This window comes from Suncus etruscus, chromosome 1 (assembly GCF_024139225.1).
Source record: "Suncus etruscus isolate mSunEtr1 chromosome 1, mSunEtr1.pri.cur, whole genome shotgun sequence".
Classification (NCBI taxonomy): domain Eukaryota; kingdom Metazoa; phylum Chordata; class Mammalia; order Eulipotyphla; family Soricidae; genus Suncus; species Suncus etruscus.
In genome coordinates, this window is record NC_064848.1 from 5,315,529 (window position 1) to 5,341,412 (window position 25,884).

At 49.1% G+C, this 25,884-nt stretch overlaps 1 protein-coding gene across 1 annotated transcript in view; it reads right to left on the reverse strand.

The window, feature by feature from the left end:
• The window catches only part of SMAD3 (SMAD family member 3), a 107,384-nt gene extending 82,795 nt beyond the window's left edge, over positions 1–24,589 (reverse strand). Inside the window, exon 1 of the mRNA XM_049778045.1 lies at positions 24,382–24,589. Coding sequence (XP_049634002.1) covers positions 24,382–24,587 — 206 coding nt within the window. The 5' untranslated portion in view covers positions 24,588–24,589. The remainder of the gene's footprint in view (positions 1–24,381) is intronic.
• Between the last annotated feature and the right edge of the window lie 1,295 nt (positions 24,590–25,884).

Genomic DNA, 25,884 nt, shown 5'->3' on the forward strand with positions numbered 1-25,884 from the left:
AGCAAAACTAATCCACAACAAGGACTTCAAACACAGAAAGTGTCATGGCGGCCAGTTCTTTCTACCTATCTACCCCAAGCAGTGTATCTGAGGTGCCGGGGCGGAGAGATCTGATGTCCCATGTCTAGGGAATTTTCCTCTACCAGGGGGCACAATTAAAATCAAAAGAGACAGATGGTAACCATACAAGAAATGATGTGGCGCAGCTTCTGTGCTGGTCTCTAAGCCTGCTGTACTCTACTCCGGAGTGAGGAGCTTAGGTGGTTAGTCCAGCACTCAGTAGGGAAAGAGGTATATGGTAGTCTGACACCTGACAGGTGCTAGGGAAAAGAAAAGCAGGCTTACCCATTACTTTCAACACTAAGTAAGAAGATTTAAGGTCCTGAAGACAAGAGATGGGGGATGCCTTAGAAAGAAGCATCCGGGTGTGGAAGAAGATGTGGCCCAAGTCTAACTTCCCCATACCAGCGTCAGAGCCAGGATTGTCAAGGGTGCACTTGAAGAACAGGATTCCATTGTGAGAGCACTATGCACTCTCCTCTCCTCAACAAGTACTCAGCAGAAGCCCCCTGCTTTTAGCCTGGGTGTTGGCAGGTTGGACCCCAGGATCTGTTTCATGCTACTGTCCAAGGTGTGCACTCATAAAAAATGCCCCCTATACACGTGGAAGATGGGACGTGGGGAGACAGAATTCCCAACAGTGCTACTCCTGATGCTAGTCTCCACAGGGACTAATGAACTACTGAATTGGACAAGCGGACTCCTGGACTCCAGTCACTGCTGACCCATTGAGTGACTTGGTGTGGCCAGGCTGTGGCAGACATAACTGCTAAAGAGAACGCTACCTCCAGGAAAGGTCAATGCATAGGGTGGCCTTCCACGAGCCCACACTCTGGAGTGGAGCTGGGCCAGCAGCCCCCGGTTTCTCTTCACCCGCCAATGCACCCTGGACTTCACTTCCCCATCCTAGGCATATAGCCAGTGAGCCTTGCACCATGGCCATTTTCCAGATGGGGCCTAAGGCCAAGTCACTGGACCTTTTCCCATCTCAGTGTGTCTAGTAGCCCCTTCTAGGGTTGGTCATGAGACAAGATGGTACCATATGTGGAGGATCTGTAGACTGTGAGGGCCTAGACTGGGAATTGCCATGCCCAGCAACACACATGGAAAGAGACTTTGGACTGTTCTGTGGGATGCAGAGAACATACACACAAACCACACACACACACATACACACACACCATGCCACAGACTACATACACACACTATAGACCATACATATACCACAAACACCCACATACCACAGACCACATAAACACACCACACACCAAACTGCACACAGACCACAGACTACACAGACCACAACCGTACATACCACATGCATCGCACACACTACCACACACACATCACACACATCACAGACTGCACACAAATCCCACATTCTCACACCAGACACACTTGCATGCATGACACACACAGACTCACACCACACACACTTGCATACATGACAGAGACAGCACAATTTCAGAAGGCCCTCTGGAAGGCCAAGGGCCACTGAGTGTTCACCGCTCCATCAGCATACACTGCCCCTCATCACTCAAAACATAAAGAAGACCACGCTGAGGAGATAGCCATACCTTAAAACCCACCAACCATCACCCCCCCCCACACACACACATGTTTTGACCATATTCTTGCTGCCCTGGGGACTCACTGAGACTCAGAGCAGGAAAAGGAAGGTTTGCTGAAGAAAACAGCAAGCACCGATGAAGTGGGCAGGGAGGGCGGTGTCTCTCCATCCCTCTCAGGTTGCCTAGCCTGAATGAGTCCAAGGCAGACACCAGCCCCCAACAACCGCCCACATTACAAGAACAGGCTCTGAGTGTGCTTCCTGTCAGCGCTTTGTTGGGGGGGGGGGTGCCTTCTCAGTTCACCCTGACAAAGGGAGCAGATCAATCTTGTCCACCTCACAGTTCCAGGGGGCTGCAAAAACTGTTATTTCCTGCCTCACTCCATGGCAGAGGCTCCCTCTGTGGGGGTGGAGACTCTGCAATAGCCCCCCTTCTCCTCTGCACAACTCAAGGTACAAAAAAAAAAAAAACACCACAGCAAACCACGCAGTTTCCTCTGCCCCTCCCTGTCTCTGTGGGTGCCACCTACAACTTTTCCTGCACCACCTCCTGCACCTGGCCCCTGCCTCCTACCCCAGATGACAAGAAAAGCTTAAGAAAAAGCAACCCCACAAGACCACGGGGCATCATCAAGTCCAATCTCCGAAACCACATCCAGCTTTGGGGCTCTTTGCAGTTCCCATATCTACAGCAGAGGCCTTGGCACAGACAGATGGGGAACAGAGAAACCAAATCCCAGTTGTCCCCACACCTTCCTCCAGAGGAAGACCCTCCCTCCCCTCCTAGGGGGCGAATTCCTGCCTGGAGTGCCCAGCCCCACCCCTGAACTCAAGGCACTATTTTTAGTCTCCTAGAAGAGCTGGAGTAATGGAAGCTACACAGTGAATCAGCCCAATCTAGCACTGGCCCAGCTGCCCGGCAAATCCAAGAACTTTGGATCTCAACGGCTGCCTCCAAAGCCCAGTCAGGCCCCGCCTGTTTCAGGCAGGGCTGGCAGGGCAGCAAAGCAATTTCAAAGCCCAGAGACCATAAACACCAAATTAAAAGGTAAAGTAAAAAGGGAGGAGATGTTTACTGGAAACTTAAGTTCTGCTGCCCAGAAAATATAGGTCTTTTTTTAAACACACACACACACACACACACACACACACACACACACACACACACACACACACACACGTGCGCACACACATACAATGCCTGCACCACCCACCTAAAGAAATATGTACTTTGCTCTCTGACTTTATCTGCTCTTGATTGCTCTCTGCTCATGACCATGAAGCTGGGAATAACCAACCAAGAAACAACAGCCCAGACCGAAGCCAGGGCCTATCAAACTCAGCTGAGCCTCAACTGCAACTCACCCAGGGCCGTCCTCAGGGCCCTACATGGCCACTGCCATTGTTTCTGGAACGTGGCCACAGGGCACAGGTCCAGATAGCTGCTGCAACCAAGAACAATCTTGGTCTTTCTCTGTCCAAGGAGAAAGGATTTTTCCAACTGAAATGTGGTGGAAAATTGAGGTGGAGGATGGTAATCCTTGAAGAAGTGTTTGGACAGAACTCACCTACCCTGGTAGGAAGCCTCCTCTTAAAAAAAAATCGAGTTTTCTGATGGGAGCAATAATTTAAAGTCATTTCTGCTGACAATAGTGCAAGATGCTAGACTCAAATAGATGAGGGGGGCATGACTTTCCTCATCTAACAGACATCCCCTGCTGCACCTATTTTATCCTTTCTTTCCGACCCCTAGGACTCAACACACAAAGCCCTTAGGCCTAGAGCCTTATGTAACCTATTACCAGTTCACACCCCAAAAGACTTTCTGAGGACAAGACCATCCTTTCTCTTTTATCCAAGGGCTCAGGTTCATCTGTTGGATTCCTTGTTTGGCTAAGAAACCCACATCTGGCTTTCGTGTCTACACCGGTGCCTCTGGCGTTGTCATGTAAAAGATTGAGCCGACCTCTTCAAGCACAAATCCCTTTGGGGTTGATCAGCACGAACATGCTCTGAGGACACCTAGCATCTTCAAGTCACATCAAATCTGCCTTCCCACTCCCAAGCCCATCACCTGTACCTGCACACCAAAGACCCTTATCGAACCTGTCCCAGCCACCAGCCAATCACACACTGACCAATCACAACTGAATCCCACAAATGCTGGCCAATCACAATTCATTCCAACAGGTAAGGCTTCATCCTGGTCTTTGGCTGCAAAGATGGCATGAGAACGAAGAACAACTAGGAATGAACCGGAATATTCAGATGCTTCAGCTGAAGGTTGGGAGTGGCACAGAGAGAAAATACAGTGTCACATGGGTGGGGCCCTGAGTTTGATCCCTACCACCACAACCCAAAAAATACGATACTACAGCTAGTAATTAGGGAGAGGGTCTCTCAACCAAACCCAACGACTTCTTTTTATAGGAGCTTAAGAAAGAGCACTTGATCTTTCACAGCCCCTGGAGTTCCCCCGGGTGTTGACCTCCAGATATTCAGCACAGATTGAGGCCTCTGACTTAATTTCATAAACAAGTGAGTGACTTGTTTAAATCCACCTTTGCTCTATTCCTTGCTCTAGTCCCCTAAAAAGGTGTCGAATCTCTAGAGCAAAAATAACCAGCTTCAGGGGCTATATAGCACCTCAAAAATGTTGAGAAATCACCAACACCAAGACAGAAGAGAGTAAGGGCTCCAGACCCAGGGCCTCTGTGTCCACCAACAACAGCTGGGAGGAATGGATTCACTCACTTCTATTCTTTAGAAGAGGTTGTTTTTGTTTTTTTTTTTTTACTGGTATAGGGGACAAAGGGAGTACAGTGGAATTGGGCCACACCTGTTGGTGCTCAGGAATTACACCTGGCTCTGTGGTCAGGAGTCACTTCTGGCAGTGCTTAGGGGACCATATGTGATGCCAGAGATAAACTATGTTCAAACATATGCAAGGCAGGTGCCCTAATCCCTGTACTATCTCTCTGACCCTTTATGTTTTCTATTCTTCTTTTATTTTTTACCCACTCACTCCCTCCCCTCAACAGATTCCGTAACATTAACTCACAGTTTTAATCCTTACTATGACCGATATCACCTAGAACACTTTAGAAATAGTGACTTTTCAGATTCCATTGTTTACGATTTGGGAATTTGTGGGTCTGACATGGAAATTTTGTTTTGTTTGTTTGTCTGTTTGGTTTTTGTTTTGGAGCCACACCTGGCAGTGTTCAGGGCTTATTCCTGGCTCTGCACTCAAGGATCACTCCTGGCAGGGTTCAGAGTGGTGCTAGGGATTAAAGCTTGGTTGGCCACATGCAAGTCAAGCACCCTAGCAGCTTTATAATCTCTCCAGATCCTGATTTGGGAATTTTATAAGCACCAGAGATTGAGTCCCCAAATGGACAGTAAACTGAGCCATTAGATGAGATTATGAGAGAATAGGCATCTGTAATGCTTCCTTAACATGACAAGCCTCTTTCTATCTTATTCAACTGGGGACGGTAACTTCTAGCCCCCCAGGGATGATTCACAGTGATCCTGAAACTGTCTGAATGGGTAACTGCTGTCACTTCTTTGAATCAAATCAGAATGTTGACCGTCGAAGAAACTTTAAAATCTTGCTAAGCCAATACTTCTGTTTGGTAAAGGAAGAAACCCAGGGGCCAAGGTAGCAGAATGACTCACCTCAGGCCACAAAGCAGGTTTCCAATCAGCTAAGTAGGGTTTGCTCCTCCAGTTCTCCCTCTGTACACCCAACTCTACTGGGTCTCACAGAAGTGGCAGCAAAGAAACAGCAGCCTGTGGGCTGCCAACTGCTCTCTGGGATCACCCTCTGAAAGGCCTGACTTCACAACAGCAGAGGGGAAAGGTGATGTTGCTTATAACTGACTCTCCCAGGCCACTTGCTAAATAGTAATCTTCAAAGAATATACTTGCTAGCTCACTGACGTGCATGGGAAAAGCCATTAGCAACAGGAGTGCTTGGTCTTTGAAAGGACACTCTGTGCAGTCGCAGGGTTGTGAAATGGAGAAGCCAGCTACAGCTTCATGTTTCTTGGGGATAAGAGAGGGGCGAGTGTTGGGTAAAACCTCTAGGCAACCTGTGAACACGTTCCTTTTCCTTCCTGCATTTTTATGGCTTCATGCTGGAACACGGGAGGTGCCTGGGAGCATAGGAAGCTGGTGCCTTGGGCTGATGGAGAACTCCTCTTTGCCTGTGGGCCAATTTCCCCTGCCCAACCTGGTGTAGAGCAGAGGCTTAGCAGGTGAGCCTAATTTCAGCACAGGGCCAGGTGGGCCCAGAGGGCAGGAGAGTACATGACTGTCCAAATGACTGCATGATGGTGCAACTCTAGCCCTAATGTCTAGTGGTAGTATTCTTGCCCATACTCCCCACCCCTGAGGCTGCTCAGCCACCAAAGATGTTCAAGTTCAACAGGCACCATCATCAAATGAAAGTGGGACAACTCGGAAGGCAGAACATTAGATGGAAATGGAGATTTATACACCAGAAATGTAGGCTGCATCCTTAAAACAGCACTAGGCTGGGAATGTGTCGCAATGGAAAACACAGGCCTGAGTCTCCGTATTCACCACCCCAGTGAGTGCCACCAGGTGAGGAGATAACTCAAGCACTAAAGCATATACTTGTTATGATGTGCCAGGTATGGAGTTCCAATCTCGGCACCAGGTGATCCCATCCTAGTAACACCTGGAGATCCCTAAGCACCACCACTAAGAGTGTCCCCTATAAAAATTTTTTTGGTTTGTTTTTGTTTGTTTTGGGGCCACAGACAGCTTTGCTCAGGGGTTACTCTTGGCTCTACACTCAGAAGTGGCTCTTGCCAGGCTGGGGGATCATATGGGATGCCAAAGATTGAGTCTGTGTTGGTCCTGGGTCAGTCGCATGCAAGACAAACATTCTGCCTGCTGTGTTATCACTTTGGCCCCCAACATTTTTTAAATAAGGGAAATGTGCTGTTAAAATAGTCAGTGGGGTGGTATTGAAAATTGTAGTCCTGAAAAAACCCTATTATGAACAACTTTGTAAGCTACCGTGTTTTAATAAAAATACATTTAAATAAATAAAATGAAATACCAAGGTGAGGAAAGGGCAATTTGCTAAGGACTGAGAGATATCACTATGTGTAAGAATCAAACTGATTTAAAGATCATTTTTCTGAGCAGTGACCTTGGAAACATGTAGGCACCTTTTCCTGAAGCCACAAAGCCCTTGTCTACCCGAGAAGGCCAAGGTGTCCACCTTATCAGAGGAAACAGGACACTAGCCTGCAGGTTCCTTTTTGGCTGCTGAGCAAGCCTGGAGTAGTCATGATGGTGAGGGTCACATGGGCCATGGGCGCAAGAGAGGCAGAAAGGACACAAGTTCAAGCCCAGGCATTGATGGCACACTCCCAGATACATGGGGCCAGCAGCTGGAGCAGAGTCTCCAACTGTAGAAAGCTGCCCCTCAGAAAGCATCCCCATAATGAACCCAGAGAAAGAAAAAGAAGTTTGAACTTACTCAGCCCAATTGAAGAAAACAGGATCTAACATGTGGTTCAACATTTTTTGTTTATTTTTGGGCCACTCCTACTAGGGATGCTCTAGATTTAGTAATATTACTCCAGGCAGTGCTCAGTTCCCTGAGCATATGAGATGCCAGGGATCAAACCTGGGTTGGCCGTGCACAAGGCAAGAGCCCTACCTGCTGTACTATCACTCTGAGGTTCAACTTTCCTAGCACTGACATTAAGGTCTTGGGGTTTTTTGTTTGTTTGTTTTGTTTTTGTTTTGTTTTTAATAAAAAAAAAGGGGGGGGGAAAGATACATTAAAACTAAAGTTCAGGCATTGGTCAAATGGCTCTAAAGGCAGAGTGACCACTTTGTATTTAGAATCCTGGTTCAATCCCTGACACAACATGATCCCCCCAGCACCCCTGGAAGTGGATCTATCAAAAATAATCTAACAAAACTTTTTAAATTGGGAGGCTGGAGGATTACAGGACCTAAAATGCTTACCTTGTACAAAGCTGATCCCAGCCCAATCCTAGGCACCACATATGGTCCACCTGAGCCCTGCTAGAGGTAAGTTCTGAGCAGAGACAGATGTAAGTTTTGAAATCATTGGAGTGACTCTAAAGCCCCCTTACCCATTTTTTTAACTTGTGTCCACAAGATGATATTCAGAAATATTATTGGAAAGCTGAAAAGATTGGTACCACTGCCAAGGGTCAATCCTGAATACCACTGTTGTGACTCAATACATTCTCTCCCTCCCCCAAAGATCCCTGGGTCAAAGTCCACATTCTGATGGTAACGACTTTCCCTAGTAACCACCCACCCCTGTGGGCCTCCATCAAAGACCAACTACAACTATATTCTCTCTTGGAATGGAGAGGGTAAATATTCATTGCCACCATTCAATAGCCAAGCTAAAACAGAGTTAGGGGCACCTGGGAAGGCTGTGAGGTTCTGTGTCCCATGTGCCACATCTCCTTCTGTGACTAGGAAACTAGACCATAAACTGGAGAATGAAGTGTCCTCAATAGAGCCAGCCTCATTCTGTGATCATGAGTTTCTGCTAGCCACCACTCCTGGAAACTCCAGAGTTGTTGAAGAAAGTGGCTGCCTGGGTTCTGTGACCACCACGCCAATGGGGACAGAGGATGACAGCACATGCTATTCTGGCTGAGCAGTGCTCCCAAGCTTTATTATTTAAGAAACAAAACCAAAAATAAGTTAAAATGAACTGCAACTCTTTAAAGCAGGATTAAAAAATAACCCAGGCAATCCTCAATTAAGAATCTTTCTTTGATAAGTTCTGAGATACTCTCTTGAGTTTTGGAGTTATCTCACCTATTGTATCAAGAGGAAAACAAAGCATGCGTACATGAGCTGGATAAAGAAAGTATCCACAAGGCTGAAGCAATAGTACTATGGATGAAGCATTTGCCTTGTAAGCAGCTGACCCAGGCTCATAAGGTCCCCCAGTCCTGCTAATAGCAATTCCTGAGTGTAGAGCTGAGAGTAAGGCCTGAGCACTGCTGGGTATGGGCCCTTCCCTCCAAAAAAAAAAAGGAAGAGGGGGAAAGAAGGAAGGAAGAAAGGGAGAGAGGAAGGAAGGAAGGAAGGGAGGAAGGAAGGAAGGAAGGGAGGGAGGAAGGGAGGAAGGGAGGGAGGGAGGAAGGGAGGGAGGGAGGAAGGGAGGGAGGGAGGGAGGAAAGAAAGAAGGGAGGAAGGAAGGGAGGAAGGAAGGAAGGAAGGAAGGAAGGGAGGGAGGAAAGGAAGAAAGAAGAGAGGAAGGAAGGAAGGAAAGAAAGAAGGAAGGAAGGGAGGGAGGAAGGGAGGAAGGAAGGGAGGAAGGAAGGGAGGAAGGGAAGAAAGAAGGGAGGAAGGAAGGGAGGAAGGAAAGAAGGAAGGGAGGGAGGAAGGAAGGAAGGAAGGAAGGAAGGAAGGAAGGAAGGAAGGAAGGAAGGAAGGAAGGAAGGAAGGAAGGAAGGAAGGATCAACAAGCCAAAATCCACCCAAACTCTCCAGGGTAGTCTCACATCTGCGGGAAGTGCCACTGAATAAAAATGTGATAGAAATCAGCCAGCACTTTGTAACCACTGAACATTTCAAGAACTCTTCTCTCTTCCTCTATATGCTTTCAGAGAAAGTTTCCAGCACTTTCAAAGCAAGCAAAACACACAAAGATGCTATATGGACACAGATTACGCAGGTTTTGAAGCCAGGATACCTACCATGAGCACCTCAGAAAATGACCCCTGGGGCAAGAGTTACTGTGCTCCAACAGTACTCCACCCCATATTCCACCCCCACTTTGTGCTCAGCAAGTTTTTTGATCTTTCAACTGGGAAACAAGATGGGTGGGGCAGTGGAGACAGCAGGTCTTACTGTGTCTATTCATCTGGAATAGATCACAAATGCCATCCTTGGACCCAGCATTCAAAGGTAGTCTCTCTCTTCTAGATATGTTACTGTTATGTGTCCTTCTAAATCCCAACTTCACACCTGGGCAGATGGTCACAAAATACCAACTGTCACAGGCCCCCATTATTTCTCCATAACTGACATACCAGCATCACATCCTAACTCAAGTAAGGCTTCAGCAGCTACAAGCCAGAAAGTCTGTACTAAAATCCACACACAAAGATAGCACAGAGGGCTAGACATTTTTCCCTTACATGCATCCAACCCAGCTTCAATTCCTGACATTCTATCTGGTCCCCCAAGCCTGCCTGAAGTAATTTCTGAGTGCAGAACCAGGAGTAACCCGAGTGCCACAGGGTGTGGCCCAGAAACAAACAAAAATTCACTGTGTCTAGCATGGTTCTAAATGGTATATATATATATAAAAAAAATGGCCTGAATCCTTGATTCAAGGGGTATTGCCCAGTGAAAAGCATCTGCTCCTAGGAGTAAGTGACCACTAAGGAGCAGAGGCAAGCATTTTGATACTGGACACTGTTGTACACAGAGGGGGATACCTGGAATACATAGCACACCCACTGGGACCCATAGGGGTTCATCAAGCTTGCGGACAAAGCCAGCAAGTGAATGGAAAAAGGAAGGCTCCCATCCTGGCTGATGATGAAATCTGACTCTTGGGGGAAAGGATAAAATCTCCCACACTGGGGGCCAGAGAGAACTCCAGGGGGCCAGAGAGAACTCCAGAAGCCCAGCACAGAGCAGGGTTCACAAACAGAATGCCAATTCAATCTCCACTGCAGGTTAACCCAGCACGGTGCAGATCTGCAAGTTGATTCAGATCAATTTGGTACGACCCCTCTGATACCCCCCCTAAAAAATACTGCTAAGCACTTCATTTGGTTTCTTTCGATCCAAAGCATGAGTCTTCACCCACTACTGCAGGCTCCAACCTCCACTATGGAGGGAAGAGGGACAAATGAGGGAGGGTCTACTTTGTGGGAATCTGGCTGCAGGCACCCCAGGCCTCTGGCAGCCTTCGGGGAGTGGGAACTGCAGAAACACAAAAGCAGATTCCAGCCCTGCCCACAATATGGCCGGGCCCGTGCCCAGGCCGTCTCTTCAGGCGAACTGAACATAAAGCAACAATATCCCTGCCCATGCTCGCCCACACACACCGCTCTGTGCCCATGGGGTGAAAGAGAGAAAGGGGAACTGCAGCTTGTTCTATTTATAAGGGACAGCACAGCCACAAAGGAAGATGACCGGAGCAGCTGAAGTTCTCCAGCGAGTGCCAAGTTTGGTTTGAATTTACATTTTGCTTTTCTCAGCCTGTCACCAGTCCCCAACCCCCTTTGTCACTTTGCCTGCTCTCCCTGAAGCTCATAGGACTGGGCCTCGCCCACGGCGGCAGTGTGGCTGGGAGAGTGGAGAGCAGTCTAGTTCTTATGCAGCTGGCCAACAAATTATTGGGGACATGAGAAGGCAGATGAGGCTCGGAGTCTCCCAGAAATCAACACCAAGTGGCCTGTGGTGCGGGCATCACATTCTCAACAGAACCCTGCAGATGGCCAGGTTATCTGGGCCATGAGCTTGACAGAACCTTGACACATTCTGTCTTTTTCACTGTTTTGTTTTGGGGCTACACCTGGAGGTATGTATATAAGGCAGAAGTCCTTGATGTTGGCCATGAAATGTCATCTGAGTTGTTCTGGGCTTAGTAGCATCTCCTGAGTCCCAAGGGGATCTGACATAATGAGAGTAGACATTCTGGAGCTAAGTGGAGGATGTCACCCCCCTCCATTCTTCACCCCTGCTACCATCCATCTCCTCTCTCCCTGATTTCCCTTCAGAATAGCCATTGCAGAGTATCTGGCTCCTCATTCCGTTCTAAAGCTTTCAACTCTGCTAGATGCCCTCTGGGGGTGTCACCAAGCTCTAAAGTGATGCCACTAACTGTCTGCCTAAAGACCCTGGGCAAGTTTCCTCTTTGAAAGAGCAGCAAAGAATCCAGATGCTTCAGCCCTAACACCAAGTTGACTGATCTAATTCTCTGGCTTACCCTGCTTGGGTACTAAGTTTACTGACACCAAAGCAGAATAACCTGGGTGGTTCTTGTCCCAGGGTAGCTGGACAGTCAGGGTGACAATCATTTTCTGGCCAAAATTAGACCGCAGTGCTGCTTTTTTGCTTTCAGAGATGCTCTGATTTGAGGTTTTTTTTTTTTGTTTTTGCTTGTTTGTTTGTTTTTGGTTTGGTTTGTTTTGGGGCTATACCTGGCAGCACTAGGGTTTACTCCTGACTGTGCACTCAGAAATTACTCCTGGCAGGCTCAGGGGACCATATGAGATGCCAGGGATAGAACCTGGGTCAACGACATGCAAGGTAAATACCCCACCTGCTGTGCTATTGCTCCAGCTCCCGAGATGCCTTCGTTTTTCTTTCTTTTTTTTTTTTATTTTGGTTTTTGGGTCATACCTAGCAGAACTCAGGGGCTACTCCTGGCTCTATACTCAGAAATCGCCCCCAGCAGTCTCGGGGGACCATACGGGATGCTGGGATTCAAACTACCTTCCTTCTGCATGCAAGGCAAACACCCTTCTGCTGTGCTATCTCTTCGGCCCTTTGGTTTTTCACTAACTCTATTTCTCTGGATTTCTAGATGGGTTCCAGTTTTTTGGACAAACACGGCTGCAACTCTTGAGACCAAGAGCCACTTATCACAACAACTCAAGGATTTTCTTTTGAGGATGAGAATGATGGCCCTTTCTTGGGGGTCTTGGATGGCAGGGAATGAGACAAAGAGCTGAGGTCAGGAGAATCTGAACCTGAATTCAGATCCCTACCCTGCCCCCTGATCCCTCCAAATCCATCCTTCCCAGAGGACCACGGACAGAAAAAGGTCAAGTGGATGCTGAATGGCCCACCCTGGTATACAGCTCCTAGGTGTACCTGGACGGTGCCACATATGATCATAAGCATTCCAGGACAGAGGCTCCTGAGGCATTCCAGTCTTCAAAAAATTAGTCCACATTTCCAAGAACCCATTTATGATATTCTTTGTGTCTCTGCAAAACCAGGGTGAGACTAAAGCCCTAACCCCATTACCCTCTTTCTTTTGCGGGAAAATGATCCCAAGATGTGTTCAGGCAGCCTGAGACAATTCTGAAACTGGTGATTTTGACATCAGGGTGGGAGGATGCAGGGCTGCCTAGGCTTTGCAGGGTCTGAGATCGACCAATATAGCTGGCAGTACAAGAGCTCTCCAGGATTGCATGCAGCAATCTCAGTCCAACCCTATCTCTGCTCAAAAAGGAATTCCACAATTCATAGAAGTTTGTTTCACAAAGAAGGGCTGCCATTGGGCAATGCCACCCAGCACTACTCAGGGCTTACTCCTGGCTCTGTATACAGGAATCACTCCAAATAGTGCTTAAGGTACCATATAGGGTATTGGGGACCAAACCCAGGCCAGGTGTGTGCAAGACAAATGCGAACTCTGCTGTATAATTGTTCTGGCCTCCTGCAGAGCACTGTTAGTGTATATGAATAACCATCTTCACTCACCCACATAAGGGGGTAGTATTCTGACCATTTTATGAGGAAAAAAATGAAGCCCAAAGAACGTAGGTGGCTGTTTCCCCCTTCCCAGTACAGCAGTGAGTGGGTGATGGGGAATTCAAACCCACTGGACAGTCAGGGGACACAAAGCTCTTTCATCTAAACTTAAATTAACAAGCCCAGTAACATTGACACTAAAGAGGGAAAAGGAAAGAGGTAAATTGTATCTCATCTCTAAATGGTTCTCAGGATGATTTTGTTCTCCAGGCTTTAGTAAACACAAAACTGTCTCCATATTTCATAACTATACAATTCAGACACTGGCTGCCTTGTCACACACTTATAAAGTCTGCAACAGAGACAGCTCCAAAACAACTATGGGATGGGAAAGTTCTGGCTCAGAGCATCAAGCAAGGAAACCACTGACCAAACCACCAGAGATGCCATCAGCTCTGAGTTCCATTCCCTGTTCCACTCACATGCTGTGTACGACCTGGACTATCCTGGATTCCTGGCACCACAAGATGCAATAGTCTGTGTGCGTGTGTATATTTGTTTGGGGGTGAGGGGTGACTACAATCTTCACCCTTGCAGCAGTAGAGGCACAAAAGAGGCACACCTAAAAAGATTTCATCTCTCCAAAGTCCCTGGCCAGACAGAGGCATTCTTCCTAAGAGCACCATGCTCAGCCCAGAACTCCAGAGAGATACACTCTCAGCTGGGGATTCCGTGGTGTTTCCAGATGCTTCTATGTGGAGAAGCATGACTCACTGGCTAATTACCTGAGCACAGGGCCCCCGGAGCCCTCCTGGCTGTGCAAACCGTCTTCTCAACTGACAGTGAACGAAAACACTACTTTCACCTCGATCCAGATATAGCCCAGAGCTGTCCACATGCTAGATAAGAGATTATGGCTTTGACCTGGATAATTCAGGCAGCAAACCTGCTGTTCCCAACAGAGGAAAGAAAGGAAAGATGCAGAGACCAGCTTGGACAACACCAAGTTCTGGCTTGAAAGTCTCCTGATGCTTTAAAGAGCAAGGTCAGACCCAACCCCTAGGCAGTATCTTCCTGGCTGAGTCACTGACCTTGAGTCTGTCTGGTCCGGGTTTCTGTCACTCCCAGAAGTGCTGGAGCAGCCCCTCCATTGGGACACCTCTAGATCCCCCAGAGAGTTTCTCTTTCCAGGGCCCCCAAACACCACCCTGTCCCACCTCCTCCATCTCTTCTTGACAGTCTGGGGAGTCTCCCTACTGCTGTGCCTACTTATTCTCTACTTTCCTGTGCTCCCCAGCCAGGAGCTGCCAGACACAGCTCTGGGTCAAGTATCCTGTGTAGGGGTAGGCATTCAGCTCCCCACAGGCTGTGGACCCTGGGGCTGCCCTTGTCCCATGCCTCCTTCTCATCACCTCTGGGAGTGCAAAAAATTGTGGAAGTTCTTCTGCAGCCCCGCTCATTGGCTGGTGCACTCTATCCGTGGCAGGGCAGGGATGACCATACATTGGCAGCCATGTGGCATGGCATGCAGCAGCAATCAAGGAAGCAAGGTGGAAGTCACTGATGGAGCCTTCTTTGAAACTCTAGTCTCACAAGGTGATGGAAACAAGAACTCGGATCCCAGTTGGTTGCCTGGCCCTGACCCACACTGAATGTGCAGACACCATAAGCCTGAGCCCACCTGATATCTTCTCTTCCCCTCATGCCTCTGGCCAGTCCAGGGGTTTCTTAGTTCTGAGTTCTATCTCCTGTACCGCCCACATGCTGTGTACGATCTAGACTATCCTGGGTTCCTGGCACCATAAGACGCAATGTCCTGGTATGTGTATATATGTTTAGGAGTGAGGGGTGAGCTACAATCTTCACCCCTATAGAGGTATGGAAAGGTGTCTACCCCACCTATGGCCAATGCAGTCTGCCCTCCTGGGAATGGGTCTGAGGCAGAGGCCCACAGAGGACTCGATAACAGTCTCAGAAAGCAGAGTCCAGAGTCTAGTCTGAGTGCTCAAGAGGGGCCAGGAAATGGGCACGGTCTCCGTCAAGGGCACCCAGGAGGATGGCCCAAGCTTGGCCCCCAAAGCCAGAACCCCTGCTGGCCACAGCAAAGAGCCAGTCAGGATAACCCCCTACCAGGCCAGGTCAGTTCAGAGCCACATGTTTCTGGCAAAGACCCAAAGATCCTGCTAGTCACACCAACAGGGGAACGGGAGGGCCTGACAACCAGGCCTCAAACAAACAAAAAATAATCTGAACCCACCGACAATCAACCCGTCGCGTTCCTACGCTTCCGGGCAGGCCATGGGGGAAGGAGCATGTGAGTCACAGCGATTTTTCAGGATCTGGCCCTTTCCCCGCCCCAGGAGCACTGATTCACCAAAGTTTGTTTTCAATACTATTATTTTTAGTCAGCCAAACTAGTTTTTAAAGAGACAACGGATGGGGGAAGGGTGGGCCAAACCTCTGAAGAGCAGGAATTGTTTCTCTCAGTACCTCCTGCCAAGCCTGAAGCCGGCTCTGCAGAGAGGTTCTTTTAGGGCAGAAATGCTCTGTGAGCAAAGGGGTGGAACTAACTGACACCAACATTCCAACGTGCCCCCTGAGAGGTTTGACAAAGAGGCTCCAGGGCCCGCTGTGTGCTGTGCTGTGAGCTACAAGCTACTCTGCCTTGTCTTGGGGCTGGTGGGGGTGTTACAGCACGCAGGTGAGGTTCCCCCTACTCAGACACAAAGGCAATTACACCAAGCTAGTGAGGGGCACACTCCAGCCCGGGTCAGGTGGTGCTGGGGTTCTGTGTTCTTTCTCTGTGCTTCTACTTTGTTCCCAGGGAAGGCATGATGAATGTAGGTTAATTTAAGTAGTTACGCACAAAATGGGATGGGGGAACAAAGTATGGCTCAGGCAGCTTGGCCCCCTCCCAACACCACACACACACACACACACACACACACACACACACACACACACACACACACACACACACACAGGCTTAGACAAATGAGGCTTCTTTCATCTGGAATCTGAATTCAAGGGGCCTCACAAAACCTTTGCCCTGGGAAGGTGGGGAAGCCAAAAGGGAGGGGGAATCCCGTTTCATCATCTGTGTTTGCTTTCAGACAACCATTTGCAAGTACTAGAAAAATCCTTTCTGGATCTATTCCTCCACTTTGGGGCTTAGCCCAGCAGTGATTTTTTAAGGAAAAAATTCCTTTTGGCATTTTTGAGCTATGACAGTATAAAAACAGACCTTTAAAACACACACACACACACACACACACACACACACACACATACACACACACACACACACACACACAGCATTATTACTATTTTCAAAAGTTCAGTCTGAGAAGAAAAGGGAGGAAAAAATGGTGCCATCCCCAGATTAAGAACTTGGCTTCAGGGTCTGTGATGCAACTTTTTGCAGCAAAAAAAAAAAAAAGGGGGGGGACGGGACCAGATTGGTTACTTGGTTGATTTCAAAGGCAAATCCATCCTCAGCCAGTAGACAATACTCTTACTCTTAAGAGTACTGAACCGCCACCCACAGAACATTTAGGAGAAAAACTAACCAGACAGAAAAGGAAGAGGCGTGTGGAAAGGAGAGGGGAGTACTACTGGGGGTGGGGGGAACCCACCCTTCACTTCCTAGCTGGGGTTTACACTTGTAACAGTCGTCCTGGGAACAAAAGTCGCGTGCTTACGCACTCTCAGTACAGGCCTTTCCTTATATAGATGCTTGAAAATAAATAAAGGAAGCATCCTCAGTCAACTCTGACATGGGGCAGAGGTTTTCCAAAGGTATCTGCGAGAATGCCTCTTCCGTACCACCATTTTTAGGCATTTGCGGTCATTCGTGTCAGTGCACTTCCTGCTCTGACAATAGCCGAAAAATAGCAACAAAAGAAGAAAAATTGCTCACTGCATCTCACGACCTACAACCCCCATGCCCTTATCCTGGTGTTTAGTTATTTTTATCTTCCTTTGAAATTAAAGTTCACTGATTTGGCCTCAGTGGGTAAGGGAGAAGAAGCAGGAGGGGTTGGGGGCAGAAATCACAAAAATTAAAGAGTGATTTATAGTTGAATTTTCTTCATTTGTATGAATTAACTGGAACCAGATTCAAAGAATTAAAGACACAATAATTAAAATAAAGTGTGATGCATTGATCAGTTGGGTGTAAGCAGATCAAAACTTGTAAAGCACAAACACTAGAGGAGGGATTCCAAATGGAACTGATGTAAGACTATTTTTTCCAGTTTGGAAAACCTGAGACCAGAGACATCAAGCAACTGGTCAGAGGTCACAAAACTAAACTGAAACAGAGCTCAGTCTCAAGTGACTCCCAAGATTTTGTTTAGAAGTCATTTTTCTTGGACAGCATTTATGATAAGAAAGCAAGAGCCGCCAAGCAAATAGTAGCCGGGTAGGAAACTAGTGGAACTTCTTCTAAATGAATAGGCTTCTGTTGTGTTTTCTTTTTGAACTGAGTGTCTGCCGAAACATTCCGCAGCAGCTCGCCACTGTGGCAGGCAGCTGGATAGAGCAGAGGCTTCTGATAATGAACAGCAGATAGGGCGACTTGCTCTATGTAGCTTTGTGATTTCTGAACCTTTAATCAAGTCAAACCTGAGAGTAACGCTAAACATACACGGTTACATCTGTCGGGACTCGTACAAAGCAGAGCTTTGGGGAATTCAGCAGCATGGAAACAGCATTTGCAAACTAACTGAACAAACACTTGTATTATTATATAAATGCCAAGGCTGTCTGGGGCCTGCTGGGCAATGAATGAGCTGAAGCCACAGAAGAGCTGAGACCCTCGGTCCCTGAGACCCCATATAGCTTTAGGTTCAGGCAGGCGCACTACAAAGAAGAGGCTAAAATGGAGGTAAGGCGTTTGTCTTGCATGCAGGAGGACGGTGGTTCGAATCCCGGCATCCCATATGGTCCCTGAGCCTGTCAGGAGCGATTTCTGAGCATAGAGTCAGGAGTCACCCCTGAGCACTGCCGGGTGTGACCCGAAAACCAAAAACCAAAAACAAAAAAGAAGAGGCTAAAGAACTGGCCTATAAAACTTCGTTTGGTATCTGTTCTAAAACTTGAGTTATATAATTTTAGAACAATGGTCTAGACTAAAGTGAGAACTCAGACTTGTGAGTGGTCTAGTGGTGAATTCTCAGTGGCAACAGGAACCACCGAGCTTAATTGTAAATGGGAGCACAGGCGATTTCATGGCCCAGGAACCTTTCATAGTTCAGAGCTGATTCCAAGACCTCCTTGGTGACATAAGCTTAGTTGCAGCCAACTAACATCCCACCAGACATCATTAGTGCCTGCAAAGGGCTGGTTAAAACAATGCTTTGCACATGTGTCACAACCAGCTTTCTTCCCAGTTCTCCAACACTACCTCTCAGATATGGATCTGAGAAAGAGGATGAGTTTTTTCCTATTTTTTTCTCTTTGGGTTTTGGGACACCCCTGACATGTTCAGAAATTACTCATAGCGATGCTCAAGGGACCATATGGGATGTCAGGAGTCAAACCTGGGTCAAGTCACATGCATAGCTAGTGCCCTACCCACTGTATAATTTCTCCAGTCCTCTTTTTTTTTTTTCCTATTACTTCTTATAAAGGTTAATATATCAAACAAGACAAGGACAAAAGTTAACTAGAACTATTCATGAGTTCGTTAATGCAATGTTGCATTCCACTTTTGAGAGCTTATTTGCACTTAGAGGAGGCTCAGAGGAAGGTGAAAAAAGAAGGTGAAAAGTAAAGTAACAGGAATAAAGTTTGACTTCAATTTAAAGCAAGTCCTGTTCGGTTCTATTTATTTCCTATAAGGTACACGCAGAATAATGGCCGTACTGTGCATCAAACAGCATTAAAATCTCCTAATAAAGTAACGAGTGAAAATTAATGGTCGCTCAGTCCATTTAATCGTGTTAATTTTATGTCCATTGTAATAAAACAGCATTACAAATTTACATTATTAAACCAATATTTATTTTTTAAAAGTCATTTTAATTGGATTCCTGATGTGATAAGCTTGAGTCAAGTTCTTTCAATTTCATCAACTTCTGGCATTTCTCATCAGGAATGACTACTGCAGTCACTGACCTTCTCCTATTATTAGCTCTGTCACTTAAAACTTCATGTTCGTGCGAAAGCTTTCAAAAATATTACTGAACGTCTTTATCTTAAAAGGCCTGTCCATTCAGAAACTCAGATTTACAGGCTTTATTCTTAGTAAGTGTGAAGCAGAGAAATGAAAAGCTGGTTCCCTCCAAAACTTTGAAAACTGAACATGCACTTTAAATTATCTCCAAGTTGTCTACATTTTACAAACACTCTGTTATTTTCTGAGCTAATGTAGTTCAAGTCTCTGTTCCCATTGAGGAAACCTGAATTTCAGGTCTGTAGCCCTAAGTTACCTTTGATTTCAAAACAGGAACATAGAACAGCTGAGTTCAATAACGCACAAGGCTCACCAGACCTTGATGCAAGCACTCGGGCAACAGTGATGGTAGGGCTCAGATTGGGAAGCAGAACACCATGATGCCCTCATTCTTTTTTTGTCTGTTTATTTTATATATTTATTTGAGATTTAGGGAGCATACCCAGCAGTGCTCAGTTCTTACTCTTGGCAGGTTATGGGGGACCATAGGAGGTAGTGAGGAACTTACTCTTGGTGGACAATTTAGTGGGAGAGTCTGAGACTGTGGTGCTCTTGGGAAATGTCATGCTAGGGATTAGCTGGGCACTCTATCCATGCCTGCCTGGTAGTACTCAGGGGGCCAAGCCATAGTCAGAGATAGAACTGGAGTCAGTTCAGCTGTTTGCCAGTATGCGCCTTCACCCCTATACAATCTCTCCCTCCACGATGTCCTTATTCTTATAGTTATTTCTCTCACCGGTTACCATAAATTCGCAAGCATGTTTCAGGTTTGGCCACTTCTTCTGTGTGAACAATAACTCATATTGGCTTTTAACTTTACACCGATCCTTCCCCTCCATCATCCTCTACCTCTTTACACACATTTAATGGTCTGTCCCCCCAAGTCCCTGGATGGGAACATTCCCCAACGAGGCACATCTGTCTTCAAGAGGGCTCCATGGAGACAGACACCATTTTTTAGCCATCATAGGGGGTATCTACTAAATGACAGCAGAATTAATTCAACAGTGAATGCATACTGCCAAGAGAAGTCTAAACAAACCACACAACATCAGTTACATTCTATAGTTTACATACATCATCCCATACTCCTGGCTTTCATTTTAATTTTACAGGTGTAGACAGAGGCTCAGAAACAGTGGATTCCTAAATCTATTTGGGAATGAAATGGCAAGAATTCTGTGGGGGTTATTTTCATAGATAACCAATAACCCATCATTTATTTTATTTCCTAAGATAATACTCCAACAATATGTCAAAGATACAACATCTTCCTCCCATCCTCCATCTCACTCCTTATGAGAGCATTTCTTTTGACAACTAGTAATTTACAAAAGCAGCAGGTAGATACTCAAACACTGTCCCAGGAATATTCCCTTACAGGAAATGGAAGGAAACAGAACCTCATAGGCACAGAACATCTTAAATCTAGCTCGGCATCCTCGTCTCTGATTGGAACCTTGACTCGGCCTTGGGAAGGGCCTGATAAGCATCAATGAATCAACAGAATCCAGTCCTGAAACACTGATAAGGCAGTAGCTGGCTTGGACATTCAATTCCTGGGCTTAAGGGACTATCAAGTGGCCCTGGTCAGCCAGAGCAACTATCCTGCACATCTGTCCTCTTCCCAGCCTCTGGTAAATTTCCCCTTTTCAAGGCCAACAAGAGAACAGAGGGCTGTGCCCTAGCAGCTGGAAATTGGCTTGTTTCCCATGGGCTGACATAGCACCAGAGGAGGAAGGGGTGCTGAGATGCAGGGGGCGGAGACCAAAGAGCCCTTGTGCTCCAGGAATCTGAGAATAGAGGTGGAGAGATGAAGCACTTTCCTTTCTCTTCTGAGTACAGGGCAGCCTGGCAATGTCAGGAGAGATGACAGGAGGTAGCCATGCTGAAAGGACAAATGTATCAGACTCAGGTTCCGGTTCATCTCCATCACCTTCTGGACTAGCTTACAGGGACACAAGAAAATTCAAATAGTTTGAAAGACTGTGAAGGGTCTTTCAAACAATGGGGACCTATCACGTGGTCCAGCTCCCAAGAAAAGGGACCGAGCAAGGCCTGGGTCAACCAGGGACCTGTCACTGCCATGCAGCACCTTATTTGATGGGGGCAAGAGACACATGCCTTTTGCTCAGGTGATCAGACAGATGTGGAGGTGGTACTTGTCAGTATGTCATCTCTCCTGCTCACCTGCCAGCATTGGGACTGTCTGCCCAACCCTGCTTTAGATAGTTCTTCCACAGTTCTCCTCCCCTGGGTTAGAAAATCTGGATCACTCTGGCACTGCTGGCCAGCACTGAGCTACCCTGGTCACAATTAGTGTAACAGAGATGCCAACATATGGGTGAAGGCTCTGATATATTCAATCATTACCAATATTGCTCCTGATTATGTATCAGCCAGTACTTGTTTGTTAGAATAGACTGAGGGCTCCTTCCCAGAGTCCAGAGCTCAGAAAGACTTTATAAACACAATCAGCACCCCCTGACACTCTCACTCTTACACAGTGAGATAACTAGATTAGAAGTTTTCCTCTTTCCCCTTCCAAAACTCTGGTTATGAAAGGCAGAGTGAAGCATGCAGAAAATCTGACAAACACAGGGGCTGAGCAAATACTGATATTCTCACACTTGACTATCTTATATGTTCCTGAGACACTGCCTTTAGGATTCTATCTGGGACCAGAATAATGGTGGCACCAAGGTGACCCAGAGGTGAGAGCACAAAGCTTGGGTCAGAAATCCATTCTATTTGGAGCAACCCAAACAACCACCTCTCTAAGCCAAGATGGAGAGAAAAGGTCTGTCTTAGCAAGAGGCCTCTACCTCCCAGGTAGGTGGGTGGGTCATGCCTGGTCTCAACAGAGACACCAGGAAGCCAAGGTCCAAGTCCAACCCAAAGCTTCAAAACAGTCCAAAACATGTGTGTGCCTCAGACTGTGAAGGGTCTGGAGAGAGGGAACACTAGGCCTTCTCAGGCTCTCTTAAAGAGCTAAGTCTACCCAGGCAAGAAAGGAGAGGCCTCTCCCAGCTGCCAGAGGGCTAGGGCAGGCACTGAGCAGCCGCACCCTCGCCAGCAAGGCTCAGCTCTGTCCCCGCCCTAAGGACTTCTGCAGCCCTGCACACAGGCCTCGGGAGCACCAGACACAGGGGACACAGCTGGCCACAATTCACCTCTCAATTTAACTCTCAAGGCTTCCACACTCATAAAGAATGTCATCCCTCTTTTATATTAGTTTGCTTTCTGATTTGAGGGTGCTCAGGGAACCCTGCAGTGCCTGGGATGCAAAACTAAGGCTGCAATCCTTTGAGTTGTCTCCTCTGACCCTCTGAGAAGATGCATCCCAGCATCGCTCAGGGGGTACAAGGACACTCCCAGATACACTCAGCCAACCAAGAGGGATGGATCGCTCAACACGGGGTGGGGGTTGGGGGTCATCAGGGCCATGGAGGCAGTGCTTGGGGGCCACAGTGCTTTGGGCTTCCAGGAGTGATATTGGGGATTGTTGCAAGAGTTGAAATAGGTCCCACACCTACAAGCAGCCATGGTGGTTCAGAGCTATCCCTTAGCTCCAGGCCAACCTTGGGCCTAACTGCCTTACCTATTTTCCTATAAAACTATGTGAAAGTTCTCTGTGAGCTGTAAAACACTAATTAAGTCTCTTCCTCTTGCCCCTCCCCTCCTCCCCAGGTAACAGATTGACTCACCCTCCTCTTCCCTGGTGCAGGCAGGCAGAAACAGACCAGGGGCTCTGTAGCCTCCCTCTGTAGCCCACTACCTCTTTTCAAATCTGGCTCCTCAAATGCCTGTATGCCCAGATCCCCCTTTCTAAACAGCACATGACTGCCCACCCCGCTACCCACTGGGCCCACCCATTAAAAAACAAAGGTTTGTTTTTTGTTTTTTTTTTTCATTATTTCCAGAGGTGGCTGGCCCGGGGCGCCTGTGGACAGATGTTGCTTTGTGCAGGCCTGACATTGTCGGCAGCCTGCACAGCTGCCCCTAGCAGGTGGCCTGGGAGAGGGTCCGGTCATGGATCAGCTCAGAAGGTTTAAGGATGACATGCTCTCAGGGTAGGGTAGGGATCAGGGCCCCAGAAACTTTATTCCTCTGCAGCCTGAATGGCACACACGCGTGTTCTCTCTCTCTCTCTCTCTCTCTCTCTCTCTCTCTCTCTCTCTCTCTCTCTCTCTCTCTCTCTCTCTCTCTCTCTCTCTCTCTCTCTCTCTCTCTCACACACACACACACACACACACACACACACACAGCTATGCAGAACCAGCAGTCAGTCAGTGGGAGCTCCTGCGACCTCCCCAAGGCCACTCGGAGGGGATGCAAAAAAGCGGCCCGGGACAGACAGATGGCAAACCAAAGCACTCTGACTTCGCAGGAATGCGAGGCCCCGCAGGAGGCCTGCTTCGGGGTGTGTTTTGTGATCTGATCAACTCCAAGTCCCCTCTGCCGTGTCTGTTGTGTAGCCGCAAATCTCAGAGGGAAAGGGGGTCCCCGGTGCACACACACACACAGCCACAAACACACACAAACACACAGAGGCCAGGCGAGGTCTGTCATCCGAAAGTCAGTCGGAGCGCCTCGCAGCGAGCGAAGTGGGGGTGTGTGCGTGTGTGTGTGTGTGTGTGTGTGTGTGCGTGTGTGTGCGCGTGTGCGCGTGCGGAGGGGGCGGGAGAGCGGCACAAGGAGTCTAAAAATACTCGATCGAAATGCTAATCCCCCAGGCAGTGCGCGCAAGGAAGAAGGAATCTGTCAATCAGGAGGCGCCCGCTCCGCTCCGCACCCACAGTCCCAGCTGTACGGGCCGCATTCCTGGCGGGGGGGACCCGGCGCCCCTCCCCCGGCCCCGCCGAGCTGGAACAAAGCGGGGCCTCAACTTCCAGCCCGCGGCTTCCCGGGGGGCCCCGGACGGAGGGTGGTGGGTTGGGGAGGCCCCAAGTCCCGCCGTCCCCATCCCCGCGCGCTCTGGGCCCCGCACGTCTTGCTAAGCGCAAGAGGGGGGTCTTTCTTTTTTGGGGGGGTCCCCCTTCCCCACCCCGCCCTCCTGCAGCTAAGCTCGCTCCCCGGCCCCCACCTGGGGATGGTGATGCATTTGGTGTTGACGTTCTGCGTGGTGATGGCCTTCTCCAGCTCGTCCAGCTGCCCGGTCTTCTTGAGCTTCTTGACCAAACTCTTGACCGCCTTCTCGCACCACTTCTCCTCCTGCCCGTTCTGCTCGCCCTTCTTCCAGCCCAGCAGGCGCTTCACGATCGGCGGGGTGAAGGGCAGGATGGACGACATGGCTGCAGCGGGCAGGCGCCCCCGGCGGGGCAGGGCTGGAGGGCCGCGTTGGGGGCGCGCAAACTTGGCCCCAAAGTCTCGGCAACTTGCTGGCGCGGACGAGGGAAGGGCGACGGGGACGGGGACGGGGACGGGGGCGCGGGCGCGGGCGGCCCGGCTCTGCTGGGCTGCGCTCTGCTTGGAAAGGCCCAGCCGAAAGTTTGGGGCTGCGCCCCGGGGCGCCGCCTCCAGGAAGGAAAGTCCAGCGGGCCCCTAGCACCAGCGGCAAGACGGAGGGAGGCCAAACTTGGCTCGCTTGGAAGCGCAGGAGCCTCCGCCCCAACGCCGGCCCGGCTGCTCGCGCCCCCGCGCCCCCGATCCCCCGCGCCCCCGCTCCCCAAATCGCGCGCCGCGCTCCCGCTCCCGCGCCGGGGCTGCCCGGCTGCGCTCCTTGCAGACCCGCGCGCCGCGCCGTGCAGCAGCCGCTCCAGCGCCCGCGCTGTCGCCGCCCCCGGGCCCCGCGCCCCGCCTCCCGTGCCCCGCGCCCACGTGGGCCCGCACGGCCGAGCCGGAACCCAGGCACCCAGAAACTCAGGCACCCAGGGCGGCGGGGCTGGCTGGCCGCGCTCGGGCGTCCGCGCCTGGGAGGGGAGCTGGCTCCGCGGGAGCAGCGGGCCCCGGAGGTGCTGGCCCGAGAGGGACCCGCTGTTCCGTGCCACGTTCGCGCCCCAGCGCCCCGGGAACACCCCCGCGCGCCGAACCCGGCCCGGGTGCGCACCAGGCCGATCGGATCCGGACTGGAGTCACCCTGGAGGGTTGGGTGGGCTTCGTTCTCGCAAGCCCAGGCTCTCGCCCACCCGGGGTCTCCGGCAGGACCCCCCCCCCCGCCTACACACACACACACACACACACACACACACACACACACACACACACACACACACCCCACTCCCAGGACCGGGCAAAGACCAGAGCAGAGAGAGAGAGAGAGACAGAGAGAGGGAGAGAGAGAAAGAGAGAAAGAGAGACAGGGAGAGGGAGAGAGAAAGAGAGAGAAAAAGAGACAGGGGGAGAGAGGGAGGGAGAGTGAGAAAAAGAGAGACACAGAGAGACAGAGAGAGGGAGAGAGAAAGAGAGACAGGGAGAGGGAGAGAGAGAGAAAAAGAGACAAAGGGAGAGAGAAAAAGAGACAGACAGAGAGAGGGAGAGAGAGAAAGAGAGAGAGACAGAGAGAGAGGGAGAGAGACAGGGAGAGAGAGGGAGAGAGAAAGAGAGAAAAAGAGAGAGGGAGAGAGGGAGAGAAAAAACAGACAGAGAG